The sequence below is a fragment of the Channa argus genome, chromosome 16 (genome assembly GCF_033026475.1).
Source record: "Channa argus isolate prfri chromosome 16, Channa argus male v1.0, whole genome shotgun sequence".
NCBI classification, from domain to species: Eukaryota; Metazoa; Chordata; class Actinopteri; order Anabantiformes; family Channidae; genus Channa; species Channa argus.
This window is the reverse complement of record NC_090212.1, coordinates 11,423,316-11,447,331: the sequence shown is the minus strand read 5'-3', so window position 1 is coordinate 11,447,331 and position 24,016 is coordinate 11,423,316. Positions and strand designations below refer to the sequence as shown.

The following is a 24,016-nucleotide window of genomic DNA, read 5'->3' as shown; positions in this document are numbered from 1 at the left end:
TTAAGAGAGGGTTAGAGGAGCGGACACCTAAAGAAGTTTGCCTGTGACTGATAAAACTATGTTAAATACTAGCAATCAAGAGCCAGATGCAAACATTTGACATTTGAGCCTTTGCCAACCTGCCACTCCCAAGTTTTCTTGGTGAGAGATTATAATTCCTTTACTTCCCACCTGTGCCTAAAAAAAACACAATGACCCATCTAACAGGTTTGGCAAAAACAGATACTAAAAGAACTCTCGTACATTCTTACAAGCAGCACTTTGAAACAGTAATCCATGGCTTCGTTACCACCAGGCTGGATTACTGCAATGCACTTAATCTTGGCGTAAATCAAGTCGTCAGTCTCTCGACTGCAGCTTGTCCAAAATGCAGCAGCACGTCTTTTAACCGGCACTCGAAAATATGAGCACATTTCTCCAATATTAGCTTCACTTCACTGGCTGCCTGTGCAATTTAGGATCAATTTTAAACTTCTATTTGTTTTTAAATGTTTAAATGGAGCTGCCCCATTGTACCTCTCTGAGCTTCTGCATCCATACGTTCCATATGCTATAGTATACTTCTTATTTTAGGTTTTTAACCTGTACAGGACTTTGGCCAATCTAGTTGTTTTAAAGCGCCCAACAAATAAAATTACAAGAACTCTATTTCCTTCATCTCGAGCATGCTTTTACACCACAGAGAGGGAGTGTCTCAGCAAATCAGTCCCCAAACTTTACAGGGCGTATGAGTTAGAGAGACAGACTACATGCATATGTTTTGATGGGTCTAGCAGGCGCCAGTGAGCAATTATCTCTTAAGGGCAATACGCTGTCTTCCTGGCAGCTGTGGCACAGGGCTCAGCACAGCTTTAAGAATGAAGCGGAAGGGGAGGGAGGAAGTCAATGTGGATGCAGTGGAGAACAGAGATAAGCCACCTTCCTGGCTCAGTGAGATACAGTGTGGATCTCTCCGTCTGTGTATGTGTGAAGGAGAGGAACATAAAAGGCCTCCTGATCATGTCATTTCCACCCCACATTCCCCTATTGTTTCCTGAAACGATCACCAAGCTTTGCCCACAATCTTGATTGTACCACTAAGCCTTAGTGGTACTTTAAATATAACTTTGCATTTTGCTCCGCCCATGTGCCATTCTAACCGATCAGCTGGAGAGGTCACGTTGAAGAGGAGCTGCAGTCAGGCAATAAGGTTGTGAAGAAAAGGAGAGTAATGGCACAGGAGGGAACAGACAGATGACGATTTTTTTTTCCTCTGGGCATAGCAAGACCAGGATGCTACAGCTTTCAGAGCTCTGTGAGGCTGTGCGTAAGGATGCAATTGTTGTTTTTAGAAGCCTGTTTGCATACTAACAACATGTTAAGATAATGATGTAACTAAATGCAATATAAGTCAGTAGATAAAGTAATTTGAACCCATAAAAAGGTAAAGACCCTAATTTAATAGTCTAAACAGGGTCACAAATATCTTGGACAGGATTTACACAGCAATATGCAGAAACAAAAATGCATTATCCTTTTTGGTTAGCCTGTCCAGTGTCTACTAACACTTTCTAACCTTTATTTACCTTTTTTGCAATTTGTGGATCATCACAAAAATGGAGGAAGTAAAGTGCATTATCTGTTTCAGTGCCCCATGGGGCTGTAACGGATAAACATCTAAATTAATCTGACTTGATGAATCTCTGTGGGTGGAGCACACCTTTCACAAAACAAAAGGTCTTTGCTTGGGTAATCACTTTCATTCCTGCAATGAACCTGATTTTACTGGGATAATATCACTTTCCTTAAATAGAGCCCAGTGTATGGGACAGACACATAGCAACCAGAGACTAAAATAGTTCTTTTCTGCACAGAACAGTATATGCCTTCTTATCCAACCATACTCAGTGACTGCTGAGTTCCAGTCTAGGCGCGTGTGAATGCATCTGTTTGGGTGTCTAAACAAAGTGGAAGATATATTTGGAAAGTCATTAGCATAAAACCTTTTTCCATGTTATTTAGTCAGGCCCCTCCACCCTCTTCTCCAACCATATAGCCTATATGATGCTACAGTCTTTTTCATTACCATTGGCTGTTTTCTACAATGACTCTTGCAAATCCACAGTGTTGAGTGAAATCCCTGAAACACTGAAGTTAAACTCAACTAGAGTCAGAGTCTGTACTGTGTTTGTCAATGTGAAGTGGCAAGAGTGAGAAACAGAAAGATTATAAATGTTTCTTTCATAAAGAGAAAAATAGGTGCAGAAATCTGTACAAGCACAAGCTATAACTGCTTGCAGTATATTGCAGTTTATGAAGCAATTATGTCGCTTTCAATAGAAATTTAGACACATTAATGCTCTTATAAAAGCCAGCTGGAAAATGCACAAAATGCTGCTCCATCCTCTGCCATTCAACCCCATCCTTGGATGGAGGATAAGGAGTGTGGTGAAATGCCTGCCAGTGTTCTCCCACATGCACACACTTGCAAACAAACACATGTGAACACACACGCACACACACACACACACACACACACACACACACACACACACACACACACACACACACACACACACACACACACACACACACACACACACACACACACACACACACACACACACACACACACACACACACACACACACACACACACACACACACACACACACACACACACACACACACCATCTGCAGCCAGACAAAGACACAGGCATTGTCATGACTACTTTAGTCTCAGCCAACAAATGTGACACAACTGGTAATGGCTCCTCAAGACATGACATGCGTGTGTGTGCATGCATACCCATTGCAACAAGATCATACCATCATACTGACAGTATGGGAACAATTGTGTCCTTGTTTTTTTTCTTTACCAATACAAAGCTTAGGCTTGTTTGGTCCACTGGTAGTGCCCCCACTGTCCACTCTCAAACTGACACACACACACACAAAAAGTTACAAAAAGAAATGTGTGACACTCTGGCAAGCTCTTTACCTCGAGTCACAAGCCTGTCTGCTGAATAAAAATGTGGCCATTTGAAGTCAATGAAAATAAAGCATTACATATATAATCAATGATTATCCATGATTGCCTTTGAATTTAAAATAATTTGTTAGATTGTTTTGTTGATGCAGCAACACATTTAACACGGTCTTCAATGCCACTGTAATTGCGCTGGTGCTGGAAACTATGACACAAGTGTCACATAGACAAAAGCAGCCCAAAGGAGGCATGCACTGATGCACACACACATGGGCGAAAGTTAAAGCCTGCAGCGTGGTGTTCTCCACTCTGAGCTGATCCCAGTCAGACTCTATGGTGAGGCCTGCTATTAATAACCAAACAATCGTCTATTTCCCACAAGACAGCCAGCAGCACTGGGCCAGAACCAGGTTCAAAATGTGTGTCTGTGAGTGAGACTTCTAGCTTGAAACATCTGAGCCAAACTAAAGCAGAAATTACAGGGCTACGTTTGGTCAAAAATGCCATCTGTACTCTGAGAAGTAATACTGGTGTTCAGTGAGAAAGAATAATGGTTGAGCTATGTTATCATTACCCAGGGATGAAAGGCCTCAGCTTAGATATGTACTGTTGCCATGTTAAAATGAACACAGAGCAACCAAAGAACAAGAGGAATGAAAACATACTGGCATCATTATAAAGAGACACACAAAAAGCTTTGAGAAAGAGTTCTGTATGTGTAGTGCATGAATAGTACAGTCTCCTTCCCGTATTTTTGTTGTACATAATCTAATAAAGTGAAGAAATGATTCCGGAATGATTGTGTTACATAGTACATAAACTCATGCTGCTTGTTGATGCACGTCTCTGCCACAGGGCTGAATAATGTAAATGCATAGAAATATAAGCAAGTAGCATTGTGTGCCAGCCACTTTTGCCAGCGATGCAGCCATATGATTTATAGCATGAGAGGGAGAGACATTTTTAAAGGAGCTCTTAATATTAAATCTTGACAAATTTGGAATGTGCCCAGACTTGCCATGGGATATTACTGCTGTATCCTTGGGTTCAGGAAAAATAAATGATCATGTATTCCCATAGTCTCTTTAGGTATAAAAGAAGGACATGCACATTTTCAGTTTACCATTATGAATTCCATAGTATTTAAGACATAAAAACACATTCTTATTTTGTTGCCTTTCAACAAACCTCTCATGAGCCTGAACATCTGGTGGAAGGTGATAAATTATATATATTATATACATTATAAGTCTGTTTTCTAGTTAAGAAGTAAAAGTTGGACTCTTCTGTGAAGTGAAACGTAATTGTGTCATCTAAAAACCTTCTATTGTGTTTTTGTTTTCCGTTTTCCTTTTATGGTAGGTACTGGATGTAGTGTGAGATGCAAATTCAGCTAAGAGACAGAATCCGGAGGTTGTCTCGAATTCTTAACCAAGGGCAAATCCACAGGGCTACTGGATGCTCCACTCACCCAATTTCATTCACACAGAGCTGCTGAAAGAAAAATTTCTGTTACTTATAAAGAAAAGCCAGTAATATGTGTGGCTACCTCTAAAATCATCACCAGTATGTTATTTGAACATGGGGTTACAGCTTTCCCTTAATATATAGAGTTAGTGATTTGAAAGGAGTTGCCATGCATGAACAGTCTTTGAAACAGCTCAGCCTCAAATAATGAAGTAGTGCACCTGAAGGCTGAAACTAAAGGCTACACGTTCTTCTTTTATTCACACTTCTCTCAGGGTGTCCCTATTTAGACACTAGTCTGCTAGTCTCATTTTTCTGAGGAGCAAGTGGAACGAGGTATTGTGAAACATTTACTAGACTGTAAGGGTGTAGTGAAAGAAACACCTGCTTACAAGTCCTAGCATAAAAATGGAAATTGGTCATTGCAGAATGTTTTGTTGCAACTCTGTCGAGCAGTTGCTCTGTTCTCTAAATCAGAGACAAAATCTCCCGTAAAAAAACAAAACAAAACACTGATAGTGAACACTGACACCCCTGAGCAATACAGCAGTACATTCCATTACATCCTACTTTTCAACAGCTTTGAAAAATTGGCCCTGTAAAGCAGCATTAGTATGAGTCAGACAACTGCTTATGTTACCTTCGGTATAAACATAAGGTTTGCAGTTCCCCAGACACACAAAGATATTTAAACAATACAGAACAAATTGTGTCGTGTTTCAGAAAACTTTAGCGTTACCACTGCATGTGTTGCATCCTTTTAAAAGCATTTCGCAGTCTTCCACCTAAATAATAATAGCACAGTGTTACTCAAAACATTTTGCGGGCTCATTATCTCAGTTTAAATGTGTGTGAACCACTTTAACAAGTCAGTGAACAGTTCAAGAGTAAAATGGACTTGACCGTAATCTGTAAAGCAACTGAATTTCATTCAAGCTTTCGGTCAATGTAATTTGTGATTAAAAGTAGATTGTTAGTAAAAACGAAATGGCATTAATTATATATAGGAGAAACTCACAATATTCCTAGCATTAGCAACAACGTCCTAAGAAATGAAGTGAAGAAATGAAAAAAGAAATCCACGAGTTGCTATGATAAAGTACCACGTATAATGCAAGTCCTCAATGGTGTGGGGTAAGAGTGAGGAGACATCCAAAAGTTTCAAAAGGATGGAAATGCTCTGATAATTTTACACAAGTACGTTAAGTAAGTGACATTTTACTGTGCCGTGGTACTGGTCAACACTGACAACATCAGCCAAGGCCCAACACTCTCTAGAAGACCTCTCATCCGCTAAGTCCTATTTAATGAGTCTAATCTACAGTTTGTAGAAAGAGCATTTGTGGCTACATGCACTTGCTACAAAAGTGAGTACAGTATGCTTGTGGTTTCTGAGGTAATTTCACACCTTAAAAAAATGAAACTGAGTGCAACAGTTAAACTGAACAGAAACTGGAACTAAACTGGAAAGAAATTTTTCAATTTCTCTCTTTCACTGTGTTGGAAATGTCGATTTATTGTGTTTCTTTCGCTTATGTCAAGCACTAGGAGTTGACTCTCTGTTTAAAAGGGGCTACAAAAACCTGCCTTGCGTTGTATTTTTTACAGTAAATTATCAGGCAAAACATTAACTTCAATGGTTAATGTATTACAATGGTGTATGAATTACACAGCCATCAGAGGTGCAGGTTTAAGACAATCAATGGCAGAAAGCCCTGAGAAGAAAATTTGTCAATCAATTTCACATTTAGTGAACAAACTTTTCAGATGACAGTGCAACTCGTAGTTAGGGATGATGAATACTCAGACTGAATATCTACTGAAGCATAGAGCCACTGAAAGATAAGGTGATAGAGGCTTGGGGAAAGGTGTCATATTTTATCTGTTACTGTGAAGGTGATTTAGCTGAATGTGCTTATTGACTTAACTCAGTGGAGTTACACGTTGGACAACATAAATATTTATGTCCTCCATTTATATTTATGTGGAAAAAGAGGAAAGGCAATCAAAGGCACTGCACAAACGTTGGCCATAGACAACACAACAATTTGCACTGTCCTGAAAACGAAAGAAACCACTAGTGTACTGAGCAGAGCAACGTCCACAGGGCAAGGGTAACAGTATCATTTGAGACTTAGCAGAAATACAGTGGTAACAGAGCTATTAGCTTGCATGTCATGCCATTTCTGGAAGGGACTGTATAGTTGAGTAATTCACAGCTTTTAAAATGATTTAGTGAAAACCTGTTCCCTTTGCGCTTGCTCTCTCTCTCTCTCTCTCTCTCTCTCTCTCTCTCTGTCTCTCTCACTCTCTCTGTGTGTTGCACTTCAATCTTGAGAGTGCAATCTTTTTTTAGCACAGAAGCCCACCCTCATAACACCATACTATTACCAATGGAACTAATGAGTTAGTTAGCTGAGTCATGTGGACAGTCACTTATGTAGCCACAGAGAGTACTTCAGAGTAAAGAGACACAACAGATGCACAGATCTCCCTGTCCATCTACAGTTAGACAGCTGGCCTATGCACTTTGCTAGATTACACAGTACAAAGCACTGCACAAGAGCAACATTTGATCAGTGCTTTTAGATAAGGTGAAGATGATGTCATGGCTTTTATTTTTTTGAGCTGCATGTTGAGAGGACCCCCCTGCCCTTCTGGTAACCCACTGTAATCACCGTAGCAGGCTGAGCACATACCTCGCAAGATGGCGTCCCGAGTCCCAAAACGTTAGGAGTGCATAGCATAATATTACTGTATATATACTGACTTCTCAATACCATGTCTGCATTTATTGCCAGGAATGAAACCAGCACCAGAAAGCCTTACTCCTAAAAGACAAAACTTATTCACTTTAATTTTCCTTAACAAAGCTTCAACAGAACTTTGCAGATTATTTATCTTCAATGCAAGTCTTGTATGATGCAATTTCTGCTGGATAAGTATGTGAAACAGTCTCATGACAATATCACAAGCTCTTCCCCATGACCGATTGTTCAATTTGTCTGCATTATATTTTACATTTGCAACAGACAAGCATCGTTAAATTCACAATCATAAATAAAAAACATGTTTATGAACACCTGCCTGTTTGCAACAGGAAACATGAGAATGGTTACAGTGCCCCTGATTTATACAAGGCTCCTCCTTGTAGAAATCAGGGGCTTTTATTCCTGCAGTTGTCATTACAGTACTTTGGTCTGCATTCCAACCTCAGGTAAGTCCACTTTAACTTATCCATTCATTATTTTACAGTAGGAAACATGTGTCACTGATATCAGGGAATTGTCAGAGGATAAAAGGAAAGCGAGGAGTTTGACACTCAACACTGTATGGGCTCTGAGGCCAACAGTACAATAGACCAGAGGAAATGCACCATCAACAACAAAAGGAGGCTTGTTAACATTATAAAAGATGTTGCCATCGACTGACAAACTGCAATCTAATATGTCACATAAACAGAAGACAAACTGTACAGCTTGGCACCGAGCCTTTTGTGACGACAGGACACACTGCAGCAACGCCTTTACACTGCGCGCTGCTACCTAAGAACCTGCTTCTTTATACCACCCATTGTTAGTTCATAGAAATGACTGACGAACTACAAGGCCACAATCTCACAGAAAATGAGAAAAGCCGCAAATTTGATATTTTCTCTATCGTTTTATAATTGGAAATACATTTTTGCATTCTTTCTTAAGGCTACTGCTGACCATCACATGTGATCACATGTGATCACATGTGATCTTTCTTAGGGTTCTGCAATATATCTAAAATCTATACAGATTCAAATACTATATGTATTTACCATTTATGATTATGGCAAACACAAAACCCAAATGGCCAAAGAACATTTACTTTCAAAGGTAAAAGCACAGCAATGTCAATTCATCATGTGGAGCTTGTGTACCCAACACAGCACAGGTGGGAATTTCCACATTGCAGACCTGTGCAGGTGAAAACAGCAGTGCTGCCAGCCTGCTCGAAGGCAAGCATCAGTGACTTAAACAAACTGATATGAAACTTTGGCAAAAACAAGTCTCTATTCAGAAATCCCTGATAATAAGCTTTGCTGTCACTATGTCTTTCCCACGCTGTCAAAATTTCACTCATTCAATTATGTCATTCCCGACGTGTAGCCAATAACCATTCACCCCTGCAGTCCTCTCGCTAATCAGTTGGCTGATTGAAAAAACAATAACGTTATGCTTCTGTCATACTGTTTTTTCAGATCCATGTTCACACAACCCCCCTTCTCCCTATCACCACCTTGTTACAAAAAGCAATGAAAAGTTCCATCATTCCTCCTATGGCTCACTTTGCCATCACCAACATCTAAGCCCCTAATTTTACAAACCTATGTACTTCACGGTTAAACTTACTGATAGGTGTGATTGCTAAAGTTAAGTCTCTCAATAAATGCTTGTTTTCACACTATATTGATCTCACCTTATTTTGTTTATTTTTAGATTATATGAAACAAATACACTGCGACCTGTTTGGAAAGGGCACAGCACAATAAACAGATTAAAGCTGTAAGTGTATAAATGTTAGGGAGCCAGTAGAGAGATGCACCACACATGTGATTGTCTAATGCAATAGTTGGCGTGGGGGTGGCAGTAAAATGTGAAGAATTTTCTTGATGACACTTGTCACAACGGTCCAACAGAGCAGTATCAGCCATCTCTTTCTCAGGCATGATTCAGTATGCAGCTAAGCAAAACCAGAGACACATAAGAGTAAGTAGGAATTTTGTAATAAACAAATACATGACAGTAAATGACTTCCTGTCTTGGAGCCAAAATGCAGCACTTCATACTGGATATGGCCTCGCTTTGTCTGTGACAAAAGGATAAAAACAGCTAAATACAAAACTGGGGCAGACGCAGCTTGGGATTGTGATGTGTAACGTTGAGCCTATGAATAATCTTTTTCATATCAGAACCCCTGAACCAGAGTAGGTGTATACGGTGTTTGTGTGGGCAGTGGGCACACGTTAATACAATATCGGGCCTTATCCAAAAGTAGTAAGCGCATGTAACAGAGAAAGAACGGACTGTGTGATATTAAGAGAAAGAAATTGAGAGAAGAAGAAGCATAAGGTCAGTTCAGATTTCATCCATCCATCCATTATCTTAAGTACTAATCCTGTTCAGGGTATATGGTACACAGACAGACAATCATTGAGCATACACAGAACAACAACCATTCACGCTCACATTCACACCTGCATTCACAACATGAATGCAGGATGATCGTGAACCTAAAGCGCATCCATGCTAACTCCTTAAAGAAAGGCAACAGACAGCAGGTGAATTTAAACCAAGTCCCTTCTAGCTGTGTGGCCACTCCAGCAACATGCCATTCAGTTCAGATTTCACAACTCCTATTATAGCTGTGACACAGGCTGGCGCAGAGGCCTGTCTCTGGTCTTAACAACACACAGTGAGCTGCCACATTATAACAGCTTCATTAAAATGAGTGAAGATGTCTGTAGGACAGACAGATCATACAACTTCTGAGTGGCTGTGTCGATTTCTGTGGTGCTGACAGTGGCTGTGACAGCGAGGCACCCAGCTGGCAGGAAGCTAGCAAACCACATAGTCACAAGGGTGACACCTGTCCAACATAATAGTGTGGGCTATGACAGCCTATGATTATACTGTTTGTCCTATTTGTACAGTGTCTGCCTGTCTTTCTCAAACAATTTCTAATCAAATAGAAACAACTGCTGCAAGCACATGCAGGGTAAATAGCAATATAACATAATATACCATAATATAACATAATATACCAATCTCACTAATGTAAAAGAGAGTTGTGATCACATGCTGGCTTGTGCTTGCCCTTTTAAAGCTTTAATAAAGGTTTTGATCACATTATATGAGAAATATTTGAATACTTACACAGCCATGTTATCTTAATAACATTTACAAACCATAAGCAAAATGTAGGGTGACAAGTGATGTAAACAAATTGTCCCCTCACAGGCACGGTATGACCACACATGAACTACTGCCCAATTTGGTTTTATGATGCAGAACAGATCCTTTAATAGTCCATTCTCACCAAGCAACATTCCCATCACAGGCAGGATCACTTTAGGGCAGAGAGACATAACAAAACATTCCAGTCTGCACATGCAGGTAGGAGTGAGTCACGAGTTTGGAGGAAACATGCCATGGTACGATAACAGGAAAGTTGAAATCATATAGAGACCTTTAAATCTCAATGTAATTTGCAGGAAACCAATGTGGGTAACATGTGAAAGCCCTAACCTTATTCAAAACCATCCACAGGATCAACAACTGGGGCAAAAACAAACAACAAAAAACCCTGAGCTACGCTGACATGGCTAGGTGCATGCACACATAATGGTATATACAATTAAATTCGTTGCTATGGAAATGTACTTTGCATCGTCATAAGTGTGCTGTCTGGAAAATGCCAAAGTGCAAATGTTCACAATGTAAACATTTGCAATATAAACATGCTGCAATGAATTTGACTCTAGCAGACTATCACTACCCGATGTCATTTTTATATCACGGTGAAGGAGGCTGTCAAGCCCATTTCAGCACTGCAACAAAATGTGAAGACGTGTGAATGTGATGAACTGTTTCATTACCTGTGAGCAATCATGACTAACACAGACAACAGTACTTGATGGAACAGCATGTTTTTAAACCTTAATTTAAGATGGTTTAAATTTGCAGACGCCATTATTTATGATTCTGAAATATAGGTTTTTGTCTCATAATTGCACATGGCTTGAACACAGCTTAAACATAACTTAGAAGTCATGTGAGAATCATGCCAAATTTCTAAATACTATTTCATCCTAAGCAAGCTGGTTTCCCATTTTTTTCTATTGTACAGTTCCACATTTATAATAGAAACTAAACTTTACGTTCTGTTTCCGAGCAACAAAAACCGTTGTCTTTAACAGATAAAGACTAGCGCTGACTTAAAGTGAATGTTAAAGTGAAACTCAACAAGTTAAACCGGACTAATAATGATCCGATGAGAAGCTGATCAGAAGATTTCACAGGGTCCTCGGACCCCAGTTTGGCAACCACTGAATTAGACATCGAAGTGAAGAGACAAAAGCCATTATCTGTACAGAGGCTTGCGACGGTGAAACACAAATGAATGTTAGCATTCGTTTAATGAATCCGCATTGCTTGAAGGTTAAGCGAAGAAGAGGGGGTGCGCACCATCTGCCTCCACTAACGTTGCATCCACATATCTTCTCCAACTACGCCTAAAGCTGTTTGGCTTGTATTTCGAACTCGCAAATCGACAGAAACTCCGTCCAAACACCGACCTGATCGAGAGGGAGATTGATCATTTCGCTGAGTGGCTGCAACAGAGTGGATCCGGTGCACGATGCTGTCGTTTGGGTGGCCATGCTTGGTCGGTGTCCGTAAATCCTTCCTCTCTCTCCTTCGCCAGCACTTCTCTCTCCTCGGCTGCTGCGATGATAAATACTACGCCGCCGCTGCTGCTGCTGCTGCTGTTGCGACGGGCTGGACGCTAGTCATCCACAGCACACCTTCAACAAAGAATACAAACCCAGGACGAGAGCGTCTCTGCTGACCGCTTTGTCTCTCGCCTAACATCAAACACAAGACGTCGTATTATTCTTATTATTGTCGTTGTTGTTGTTATTTAATTTTTGCTTTAGCTCGCCGGTAGCACTGTTCTGCCCTTAGCATTTTTATTGTTGTGGTTCATCTCTTTGTATTTGGGTTAGCGTGCGTTAGTGGCGTTTTAGATGTTAGCAGCCACAAGCAACACACATAAACTTTTATATTTCTCGTTAGTGGGGGGCTTGTTAGTAGGCTGGTAGAGTCAAAATGTTTATTAAATACACTAAAATAAATATTATGCGTTCTGCCTCATTTCCTGCTTGCTAACATTTTAAGAATAGATCTTGTATTTCTACGCCGCCCACAAATGCGACAATGGCAGGGAAGGACACGAACTATCTTGACGGCACTATATCTTTGCCGACATTAAAATTAGTGATAGTGTGGGCGGAGAACTGGCGGCCCAGTCCTCTATAATAACCATCATCATCCCATCAGCCCCGGGAGATGATGATGATGGGAGACGTGACATCACGCAATCCCAGAATTCATCAGTCGAACAGCAACACCGCCATTTCCACAGGAGTAACGACACTTGAATAATTTGTGTGTTGTTTGGCTTTAACAAACTTTATTGAGAAACAATATTAACATAAGTAAAACATAGCTCATGTTGCATAGTCTAATTGTATAAAGTGCAGGTTGAAGAGGTCACAAGAGTTTTACATTTATAAAACAAAAGCAATATATATGCACCATAACCACAAAGTCATTATAAAACCTTAAGAATGAAACAGACAAATCTTGGTTGTTTTGTTATTCATACTGTTTGAGATAGATAAGATATAGGTTTTAGTTTTGACTAAACCAGGGAAAAGTTTTACAGTTATAACATTTACATTTATGAAAATGATTGACTTGAGATTAAATAACATTTATCAGATAGCCTACAATTTGTCTTTGTCATTCCTGCTGTTGTCGAGGAAACCAAGCAAGATATTTTCTCATGTTAGAGAGAGGGTGTGTTGCATTTTGGAAATATCAAAGGTCAATAAATCCTTCCAGAAACCTTTAGAGTATCGACAGTTCCAAAGTAAGTTAACAACATCCTTAGTGAAGGGTGGGGGGAAATAGGTTTTAATCCGAAAGTTCTTGGTACTTTTCTTTACCCGAGCAAAAGCTACAAGTCCAAGAACCTCCCTGGTCTAAAGGTTCATCCAGTGCGCTTTAACTTGCATTTCCATATCAGGGCAAAGCCCTGCAAAGATTAAACAAAAGTAGCCCCCAATGTCCCCACTCACCTCACTACTTTTTTTTAGATGTGATTTGCAGCATCAATTTCCTGAATGCTTCCCTGTCTAACATCACCACCTAGTGTTTCACAGCAGTATTTAATTCTCTATTATATTTCAAAAGGACATAAACAGAATTGTGACTTATTAATAATTTATCAAATTGTAAATGTGATTCACAATGTTTTGCTCATATTTTCACTGTTTTTATATATTTGTTCATTTATTAAAGGGGGCCTTCACTGAATTTAAACATGCTTTTTTGGTTCTAGTTTGGGTAGTACACGTACATAAACGCCATTAAACTTGGCATTGACTTCCTATATCAAAACATCTCCCTACTTCGAGCTGAAAAATGCCTCCACATAACATCATTTAGAGAAACCCTCAGTTCAGTTTATGTAATCTTGTTGCTCACACTATGGAGTTTGTTTTCATGTTCAACCTCCTTTTGCAGAGCTCCACCAGACAACATCATCTGAACACTAGAAGCAGTCAAATGTATATATATACGGAAGTCAAAGGGAAGTTTAAGTTAAATTTACACTAAAATAAAGCCATAGAAAGCAAGTTGAAAATTGGTTAACTTGAATCACTCTACTATCATTCAGTGATGTCTTTTGTTGTGCCAAGTCACTGTAGCCAACAGAGGGCAGCATTTACTAACCTGCAACAGGTTCTATGACATGAAGTAATTCTCCACTTAAGATTGTTTTAACAGAGCAAAAGCTACAAGTTTATAAATCTGCAAGAAAATATTATGCCCCATGTGCTGTGAGGCCACTAGCCTATTGAATCAACACAGACAGTGGCATGAGAAAATTCTGACAGATATTTGACAAATTTTTTGATACAAATACGTGTACATTTTGTAATATTTCAGACTCAGAGAGACACAGACATGATTCGGCAGTAGATTATATGCAGTATAACACCTCTGTCACACAGGAATGTTATTACAGATGTGTAACTCTGACCTCTGCACTAGTATTGCTTATAGTGAAGAAAATCCGATGAGTTTTGGGGATGCAGGAAAACATTTAGATTTTGAGCAGAACATTTATCAAAGTTACATAGTTAGTTACTTTAGCAAAAACAGGTCAATGGTTAAAATCAGTTCTTTGATCTTCTGCCACATACTACCTCCGAATAAAACATACACGAACAACCTCCCATGAATGACTGCAGAAGGATGATATGTAAGAACAAGGAGGCGAAAGAAGGAAAAATATAAGGACAGATGCAGTGGAGCAATAAACAATAAAGATCTTCAGGTGCGGTGTTGGGTGATTTTAAGCTTTTACATCAGAGCTATTATTACATCTGAGTAGGGGGAGAAAGACAGAATAAATGACCACGTAATAAATTAAAGGACATTTAAAGATCATAAAATGTGTGTAAGAAAGATAACAAGCCACCCAACAAACTAAAACAAGATCATTTGAAAATTTGCTGAATGTATATGCACTAATACTTTAAATTTATTTGTTGAGATTTTGATTGTATTTAGGCACGATGAATGTTGTCCTGTTGCTCAAGTGTCCTTGAGCAAGACACTAAACCCCAAATTAGTTGCTCCCGGTAAGTGTTGGCCAGCTGCATAGCAGCCCCCACCCCCTCGGTGTGTGAGTGTGTGTGATTGTGAGTGTGGATCATATGTTGGATGTGATCATAGTAGAGAGTGGACACCTAAGTGTAATAATGAAAAAAGATGCCTGACAGCTGTCTTCCTGATGGAACTTGCTTTAAAAGCTTGATAATGCAAAGCTTTTACTACACCAGTATGTGAGATAATTTTTGGAATGATATGATAATGGTTGATGATGGGGGGAAAAGGTTAATAATACCTTTTAATATCCACTGTTGGTTTAAAGGCATTACATTTTATTTGAAGTGGAGTTATTATTAGTTATTATTATTTATGAAGTGAAACTCAGTTTAAAGCCGCTCTTTGCATGAGCGAACTAAAAATCCTTGAAATAAAAGGCCAACTGCATTAATAATCTTAAACCAGGCAGCACAAGAGCATAAAGGAAATGCACCTGCATAATTTCATATTTTGTTATGTTTGTGTATTTGTCAGGAATGTTTTGAAGCCTTGTGTTTTTTCACACAATGTGGATTTTGCAGCATCTTCACACCTTTTTTTATGAGTTTGTGTATTATGATGAGAAAGGAGAAATGAAGAATGATAAAGAAGAATGATTCAGATTATATCATATGCAGATGTCTGCAAGCAATGGGATTAAGCTATTGATAAGATTTTCCAGAATATTGAATGCAAACGAATATCATTAAAATGGCAGGAAAAAGCTGCATCAAAAACTGCAAAAACACACTTCTGATTAAAACAATTTAAGTAATGTAAGATCATTTTTATGTGTAGTATAATGATAGATTTTCGCTTAACAATAATAAAACTATTTATTTAAATGCACTTGAATGCATATGAGTTAGCATATGATTATTTCAAGTTATTTATAAATTCCAAGCACGTCTGAAAGACCCTTTTGCCTTCTCTTATAGACTATGTTACATACTCTCCTGAAACACTCACCATGTCCTGTACTACAGTTCTCATATAATCACCATTAATCATTCATAGCTACACAAAGAGAGGAAGTGAGTCTGACATTAAGACGGGCAGCTGGACAGACACAGATTCATTGCATTCATGTCACTCCACTCAAATGCGTTTTTGTTCTTCCTCAATGATATCCAATTAAACCCACAATCATGAAGAGAGACACAGTTCGTTAAGTTGACATCGTCATGGCAACCCCATCCCTTTCTTCACTGCCTCTCTCAGATACTCCACCTAAAGAGTGTGATTTTCCAGAAGAGAAAAGAGACAGTGAGAAAGAGCAACGCGAGACAAAGCCCCCACTAATCTATTTAAAAGGCTGTAGCAGCATCTGAATAGTGGATGGGTTACAGGAGGTTCCCTCTCATTCATGATGAAGGTCGAGTGATATTTATGTACGAACTCAGCTGTATAGTTGATTTGTATTGTTGTGAGTCTACAGTCTCCTTATATAGTCAGTAGTTCATGTTTTGCAGGAGCGATCCTTTAGGGACATGCAGCTTTTCTTTTTCCAGATCAGACAGGAAGTGTCTCTGTATTTGGGGGTCAGGCTAAAGGCCCCCAAATGACAAAACATGTTGAAACAGAACTAGTCCTTCCCTCTATGTCTCTGACTCCGCAGACACAAAAAGCTTTCTTAGCAAGTGTTTCAATGTTTTAATGTTTCCAGGGGGATTTCTCTGCAAGGACTTCTTCATTATTGCTTCAATAAACAACACAACACCGCTGCAACACATCCTGCAGATATTCATGCTTAAGATGGGGCCATACATTTCAATCAATAACTGGTGTTACCCAATCAATATGCTCTTGCTCACTAACATATACTAGCTGTGGTATAATAATAATATGATTGTAAATGCTTCCTGGACTCCAGAAAACATACTTGTACTCTATGCCAGTTGTAAATTAGTCAGAGCAGCCTCCTAATATTATTACTGGAAAGTGTGTTTTGCCTGTTTTACATTATCCAACAACACAAGGAGATACCATAATGTGCTAAGTCTGAGTGCAGAAACTCAGACTCCCACACTTTCCCCACATCAATTTTGGAAAGAGTGGAGTCAAATCCTTAACCATAATCTATTTCAGTGGCAGAAACACAAGCTCTCCCAGCTCATTGTTTCATTTTCAGCTCACAGTTGGCTGCAGGGTGGGGCAATCCTTCATTTTCCCCTCACTTACAGGACACTCTGACCTTATTTGTACTACTGTCTCTCACTCCTTCCTCCTTCTGTTTTTCTGCCTTTATTTTCTTACCTTTGCCATCTGAGTGAGACAACAAATGTGCTTGACTTTTTCAAGGTTCTCTGTGGAGAATATGCTATAAATTCACAGATTTATATGCACTAACAGGGAAAGCAAATTAAGGTCTAAACTATCATTTCTAACTTTTACTTACTTTTACAGACAATACACAAAGTACATGCAATATAGTAGTCAGTTTCTGATTATATTTTTTTATTTTTCCCTTGATCTCAGTCAATCTGTGGTCCCCACACCAAAGTTTAGCAGCACTGAGAAAACCAAGGCAGCATGCAAAGCAGACTTGTATAGCCAAAGCAGCAGGGGAGGGGAAGAACAAGAGTGCAGCAAGAGTTAGGGATTTCTGTTAACATATTTATTTCTTATCAAAATTCCTCTTGAATGATAATTGTGGATTCAGTGTCAAGAGCACCACTGTACTGATTTTACATGCTGACATGATGTGTCAGAATCAGCAATCAATTAAAGTTCTATTGTTAAAGCAAATGACAAACCGTTAATGTCAATATAGTATCATAGTACTACTACCACTAGCAGCTGGTTGATTTAGCTTAGCAGAAGCTTAGAAACAGGGGAAATAGCTAAAAAAGTTTTTTCTTGTCAGTGTCGCTATGTTACATAGTTTTTTAAATTTCCTTTTGCATTGTTTTGCATTTTCAGCGTTGCTCATAATGTTAAACTCAAACGTAAGTCTGTCATTTTTGTCATTATTTGTGTTTAACATTAGACTATCTCCTTTTTGTTTGCTTAACCCCTAAATTTAAATTCAAAATCATCTCATTGTGGTTTTATGTAATTTTGTGCATAAGTATATTTCACAAACTATCAGAATATTCCTTTAAATTAACATTGGGTATGTACTGTCTGGTGTTTTCTTCTTCTTCTTCTTCTTCTTCTTCTTCTTCTTCATTTTGCTTTATTCACTAAATATGAACAGATAATGATAAATATTAGCTTTTCTCAACACAGTTACCATAGCTGAGGATAGTCATGAAGTTAATGGGCTAACCCAATAAAAGAAATTAAGTAATCCATCAAGGAAATTTTAGAAACCAATTTGTGGTGAATGTAAATTGTCCCCTCTGGTGTTATTAATGCTTCAGTTTCTCTCGCTTACATTCATACTGCACTTGCTGTACTGCATGGAGACATTTTCCATAATTTACTTTTCCACATGGCTAACACTCTATGATGTCAGGAAGATAGATGAACAGGATGGATGTGAAAGCTCCACTCTGCGTACAGTCTGTCTGAACTGTTGACTCTGGGTGGGACAGACACAATCATTGAGTTACATGGACTGAACCCGTTGCCTCTCCATTAGAGTTTCCAGGAGGTTACAGAGAAATTCACTGCATAAATACTGTAGCGCTGACTCCTCGTTCTCTTTGAACCCATCAAACCCTATAAATGAGGCTTACTGTAGGATACAAGATTGTGAAGTTAATTGTCTAATTGAGGCAACACAGCAGAAAGCATCCACCCACATTTTCATACTCTTTAATCAACCAACTCTGATCCCATCATTCTGGACCTTACAGCTGCTTCAAATGGCTGAGAAGTATTTGAATGATCTGTTGTGGTGTCAGAAGAGATGCATTGCAGCCTGGAAATTTGCACTGTAACTGTAGTTGCTCAGGGAGTCATTGAGGTTGATTTGGATGCATGGTGCTGCAGAGATGCTGATTCAGTCATAACCTACAGTCTGCCTGACACTTTCCCCAGGTCTCACTTCTGTCAACGGGTATGATTGTTCCTGTATAACGAGGCACACTATCAGTTTACCAAATGTCTGTTTTCCACCTAACTGTAAGTGTCACAGTGGTCGGAATTGTTGTTTCATCTTATGCATTTCATTCATAGAGAAGTTATAGAGAAATTAAGATTAAATTAAAAGAAGAAATAAATATTTAATTGTGATGCTATGATGAAGATTTGTAAGTTCGGGGTGCATCTAAATATCTGTACTGACCTTGTGATATTCTGTACACTATCATTGTGATCAACTGTATATTCCCAACCCAGCTCTGCTAATGAACTGCTTAGTAGTCTGAAAATATTATCACATTTGAGTGTGCTTAATTCTGTGGTTTAACTTTTAATATCTTGTGTTTTGCAATACCTGTAGACCAGCAAAGAAGCAACATACACAGAGGGAGAATGCAGCTACTAACCTTTTATTACTTCAGGAGCCAGAGAGAACATGCTAGATGCATCATACCTGTCTCATGGGATGCTGAATAAAATAGGATGCTATGGCATACAACGGAGTCATGCTTAAACTGCTTTTGCAGCGTGGAAACTTTTCGCAAGGGGTTACAAAATTCAAGTGAGAAAGTGAAACAGTTGTTTAGGCATCTTGATTTATGGCAGCTAGGAACCCAAGAAAGGATGGTGCAAGTTGACACGTTGCCTGTCAGGATATAATGAGGCACAGAGACACTACAGTATACGCTCATGCTCACGGTGCCAAATCCTAAAATGAGTAGTAATTACTGTGAAAGCCTCTTACTCATAATGATGATCGTAAGGCTGCAGACCCCTGGCTCTTTATGATCATCACTCAGATGAGCGTGTGTGGTAGGGGCTGGCTAGAAATGTCATGCAATTATTTTACAGAATGTTATCCCTTGGGTGTCCTTCAGGGTGGCAAGGTTAAATGAAACTTATCAGACAGGTCTTCCCTCTTGTTGAAGTGTCTGTGTGGGATTAGATTTGGATGTTAATAGGCTGTAGTGGGCTGTAGTGGTTTCAATCTAAGACTCTTTGAAATGCAGCTGATGTTTTATTAATAGCTTTAACCGTGATAATGATCAATTTACCTCATTTGTGTGAACTATTCCTATGATGAACTAGTAACACAATTACACATTGTAAATTGTAACAGGCAATTTCATGTGGCCAGCCACCAAGGACAGTAGAACGAGACTCTACCGGCTAATTAAATGTTCCTTGTTGCACACACAATGTGCAATGCCTCCAGTCTTGGCCTTTGACCCTATTAGTGTTTTCACCTGGCTTATAGATAAAATATGCATCTATAAGTGATTGACATGCCAGACAGACAACACAATTATCATTAATAGTAATTAGCATTTGGCTATATTTTATGCTGCAACTGTGAACTGGGAATGAAAACAAAATCTAAATGTTTTATTTGCTCTTTGCTGAGGCTGACATATAGATTCCTAAGCTTGCAGTGCCTATTCTTAGTTTAAAGACATAATTAGACAATTAATTTTTAGGGGACGAGTTTAGCAAACAATCACTTATGGAAGCACTTCCATTGAATCAATGGTGATGTCAATACAATATGTAATAATAAAAACTGCTGACCATATGATCACACTTCAAGTGACACTTCAGTCTACAGTCTACTCTCAGTTTTCCTAGCACCGTATGACTGCAATATGTGAGAACATGTCTGATAATAGAAATCGAAGTAGCATTGCAGTCACTAAAATCCAGGGCACATTTGCCTAGCAACAGAAATATCTCTTCATGGTGGTAAGCCCATTTGTGAGTCAGTGCTAGACTGTTTCACTTTTACTTTAAATTCCACAAGGCCATCTCGACAGAGCATCCATTGATAGAAAGTTGCCAGAACACATTGCTGAGTTTCCTCTTTCAATGTTTGTGAGAAAAGACTTGATCTGTTACAGTTCACTGCCCCTCCTTTAAAGCTCCACGCCCCTCCTCTTGTTCCTTTGCCCTACACTTCCCCTCTTCTCTCCATCCCTCTAGCATTAGGAGTGAATAGTGTTTCAGCTGGAGACCTGACCTTGGCCCAGAATTTGCCATTTCATCCACTTCTGTGATGGAAAGTTTAACATGCAGAACGGTTAGAATTAGCTGCAAGTTGCTTAAAACAAAGAAGTCATTCATTCCACTTATTCAAAACATTGAAAGCTGGATTGTGAAGTTATCCCACCTGTTACACAATCATGATGTCATGGCAACACAATTAGGAAAAAGTGATTCCCACTGAAACCTCAATCCTCTTTATTGCTGTGACATGTTCCTAGTCCCTGCTAACTATTCAAATTCCAAATCAGAAAAAATATATAAAGAAGGTTTGTGGCTTATTTAAGCAAAGAATGAGTCAAGTGACACACCCTGTGCTTTTCATTTCAGATTAAAATCACAATACAAATTGCAAACACGTTTTCCAACATCTGTGTGCAGTATGACATCTGCTTTGTCTTTGTTGTCTGCAGATACCTGGATGTGTTTGGTTTTGTGAAACTGAGACATTATCTGTGATGAATATGGACATTTTCACTTTAGTGGCTCACTTAAACATTTGACGATGTTCAAACACAAAGTTTGTAATAGAAGCAGATCCAACTTCTACCAAACTGACTTGTTACTTACTTATTTTAGCTGGATGTTTTCATTAAATGCATAAAACCTGCATTTAGACAGGCAGATGGTACAATAAAATACAAACACAGGTCATAGTGGTGAAGAAAAGAGATGGTGTTGTGTGGTTCTGCGCCTCACTGAGTGAGAGGCTGTATTTCTGGATAGCAGATGTTTGCTGGGAGTGTGTGTATTCATTTCATAAGGGAACTGAAGTCTGGGTAGCCAGTCAGGGTCAGCCTGGGTCTTGGGATCTTCATTTAGGAACTTGCCAGGAGACGCTGCAGTGCCGAAAGAATGTGTGAACACTGCCCACTTTGTGATTTAAAGGGTGCCCAGGGTTTTTCCTCGGCCGCTGCCATACTATTTATACCGGTATTTGTCCTGCCAGGCCTGAATGAGCTCGGAAACATCAGCAATTTTTTTTCTTCCAAAACCTAGGAAAAGCAAGTGTTTTGGGAGCACACGCTGTTGTTTTTTTAAATCTCCTCCTGACAAAAATGTAAGCATGAGAAAGAATCCTCACAAGTTTCAGTTGGTGCCTAATGAATGTTTTCTTCCTGCTTTGCCTTTCTTCCCAACAGGATTTTGAGAGCATTCAGCATTTTTTAATCCATTTTAATTCTTGGCTGAGGCCCACAAAAACCAACTAAACGTATTCCCACATGCTGCATTCTTAAAGTAAAACCTACTTCCGTGCATACTCTTGAGCAGACACAGATGCAAAGTTGAAAGTCGTTACATAATCACTAATTTAATTATATTGTTGATTTTGTACATTATGATAGCACACTTTCAGGGTTCATTACCAGCATCACAGCTGATCTTACTGAAGTTTCCTTTGCACATTAGCTGTGTAACAAGCATCCTCTCCACTCAGCTTCACATATCATATCACAACTGATCATATGCAAAAATGCCTTCTTACAAGACAATTATAAACAGTATTGAAACTATTCTAGCCTCTGTTTCTACAGTCCCTGTTTTAAAAAAATGCAAAAGATCAACAGCTTTTGACTTGTCCCTTCAGGGGTCGCCACAGTGGAACATGTTCTGCAAATAGCGCAAATATTGTGATTTCAATGTTTGTTCTTTTCCTTCTTCTGAACATGGAGCCTCAAATGTTTAGGTCATTGTTAAAATATAATTTTACAATCCAACATCAAAATAACACGACAATATTTACAAAATCACATCACACTACACACTGCATCATTTTGACATTCAGTTGCTTTGCCTAAGTCGACCTGAAGAAATGACCTACTAGTGCTAATGGATCAAGATGTTGCATTTAGGTGTTGTACGAAATATTCAGGGTTCATAGCGCCTACACAGGATTTCCCAAAATATATTTAGAGAACTTGTCTCACATTAACAAACAATGTTCAATAACTATCTTCTACCAAGCGCCTTGACAAACATTTAGTGTGTGCTAGCTGGTTTTGGAAGTTGAGCTGTGTATTTGTAATTAATTTCTCTAAGGCAAGACATAACAGATGACAGATCAATAGTACAGTATAAGGCTTTTATTCACAACATACAGTTCAACATTCCTGCATACTTCCAAAACCATATTGCCTATGTAACATTAAAAATCAATGTTGTGTCTGCAGCATGTCAATAAAGAGGGACCCAAATAAAACCCCGGGGGATGTCACAAAATTGACATGCATGTGAAGAGGAGGCATTTCCAAATATAACAGAGAGGGAGCCACACTACTAATAGCAACATAGTTTTTCAGACAGCTGATTAAGTCATTGATGTCTATGATGACATATGCCAAGTGGTCAAAGAGATAAAAGGAATAGAGTATATTTCAGAATTCCTGCAAGCAATTAATCATTTTTATACCTGGCAAGAGCAGTCTTGGTGCTGTGTGGAAAGCAAAAACCAGACTGAAAAATGTCAAAGATCTGATTATTAATTTAATCCATTAATTGTTTTGGGACAAAATGCTAGTTTAAAAATTAATCTAAAGTGCTTAAAAACAGCTATTCAATAAAGTTTTCATTAAAAGGGGAAAAACTGAGAACATTGAAAAGGAAAGAGCAGCTGATAATAGCGAAAATATCTGAATCAAGCACCTGAAATTCAGATTTTAGTAACAAAGTGTAAATATGTGTGAAGAGCATATGGATGATTTTGATAGTTCAGCCGTTTGTTCCAGGATAGACAGAGATTCCATAGCAATGTGCGTTGGTGCGAAAAAAGGCATGAGTCAACATCAAGCTCCCTGGAAGTTATATTAATGTGATGCAGAATTCTATTATCTTTTTATGGAAATAATGAAGAAATTCCTTATTTGTCTCTTGGGAGGATTGTACTGTTTGGCTAGGATGGGGACCCTTTACAGAGTTTACCGTTTTGAAAAGAATATTGCGATTATGGTTGTGTTTAACAGCTTGCTATAGTGTGTACATATGATTTAGTGTCCGACATCTGATGATTAAGGCAAGCAAAGTATGCCTGTCTGCAAACTTTTAA

General features: G+C 38.8%; 1 protein-coding gene across 2 annotated transcripts in view; it reads right to left on the bottom strand.

The window, feature by feature from the left end:
- The window catches only part of mboat2a (membrane bound O-acyltransferase domain containing 2a), a 33,138-nt gene extending 20,887 nt beyond the window's left edge, over positions 1-12,251 (bottom strand). For both annotated transcript variants that reach the window (XM_067480932.1, XM_067480934.1), the window contains exon 1: positions 11,763-12,251. In XM_067480932.1, the coding sequence (XP_067337033.1) occupies positions 11,763-11,846 (84 nt within the window). In that variant the 5' untranslated portion in view covers positions 11,847-12,251. The remainder of the gene's footprint in view (positions 1-11,762) is intronic.
- Between the last annotated feature and the right edge of the window lie 11,765 nt (positions 12,252-24,016).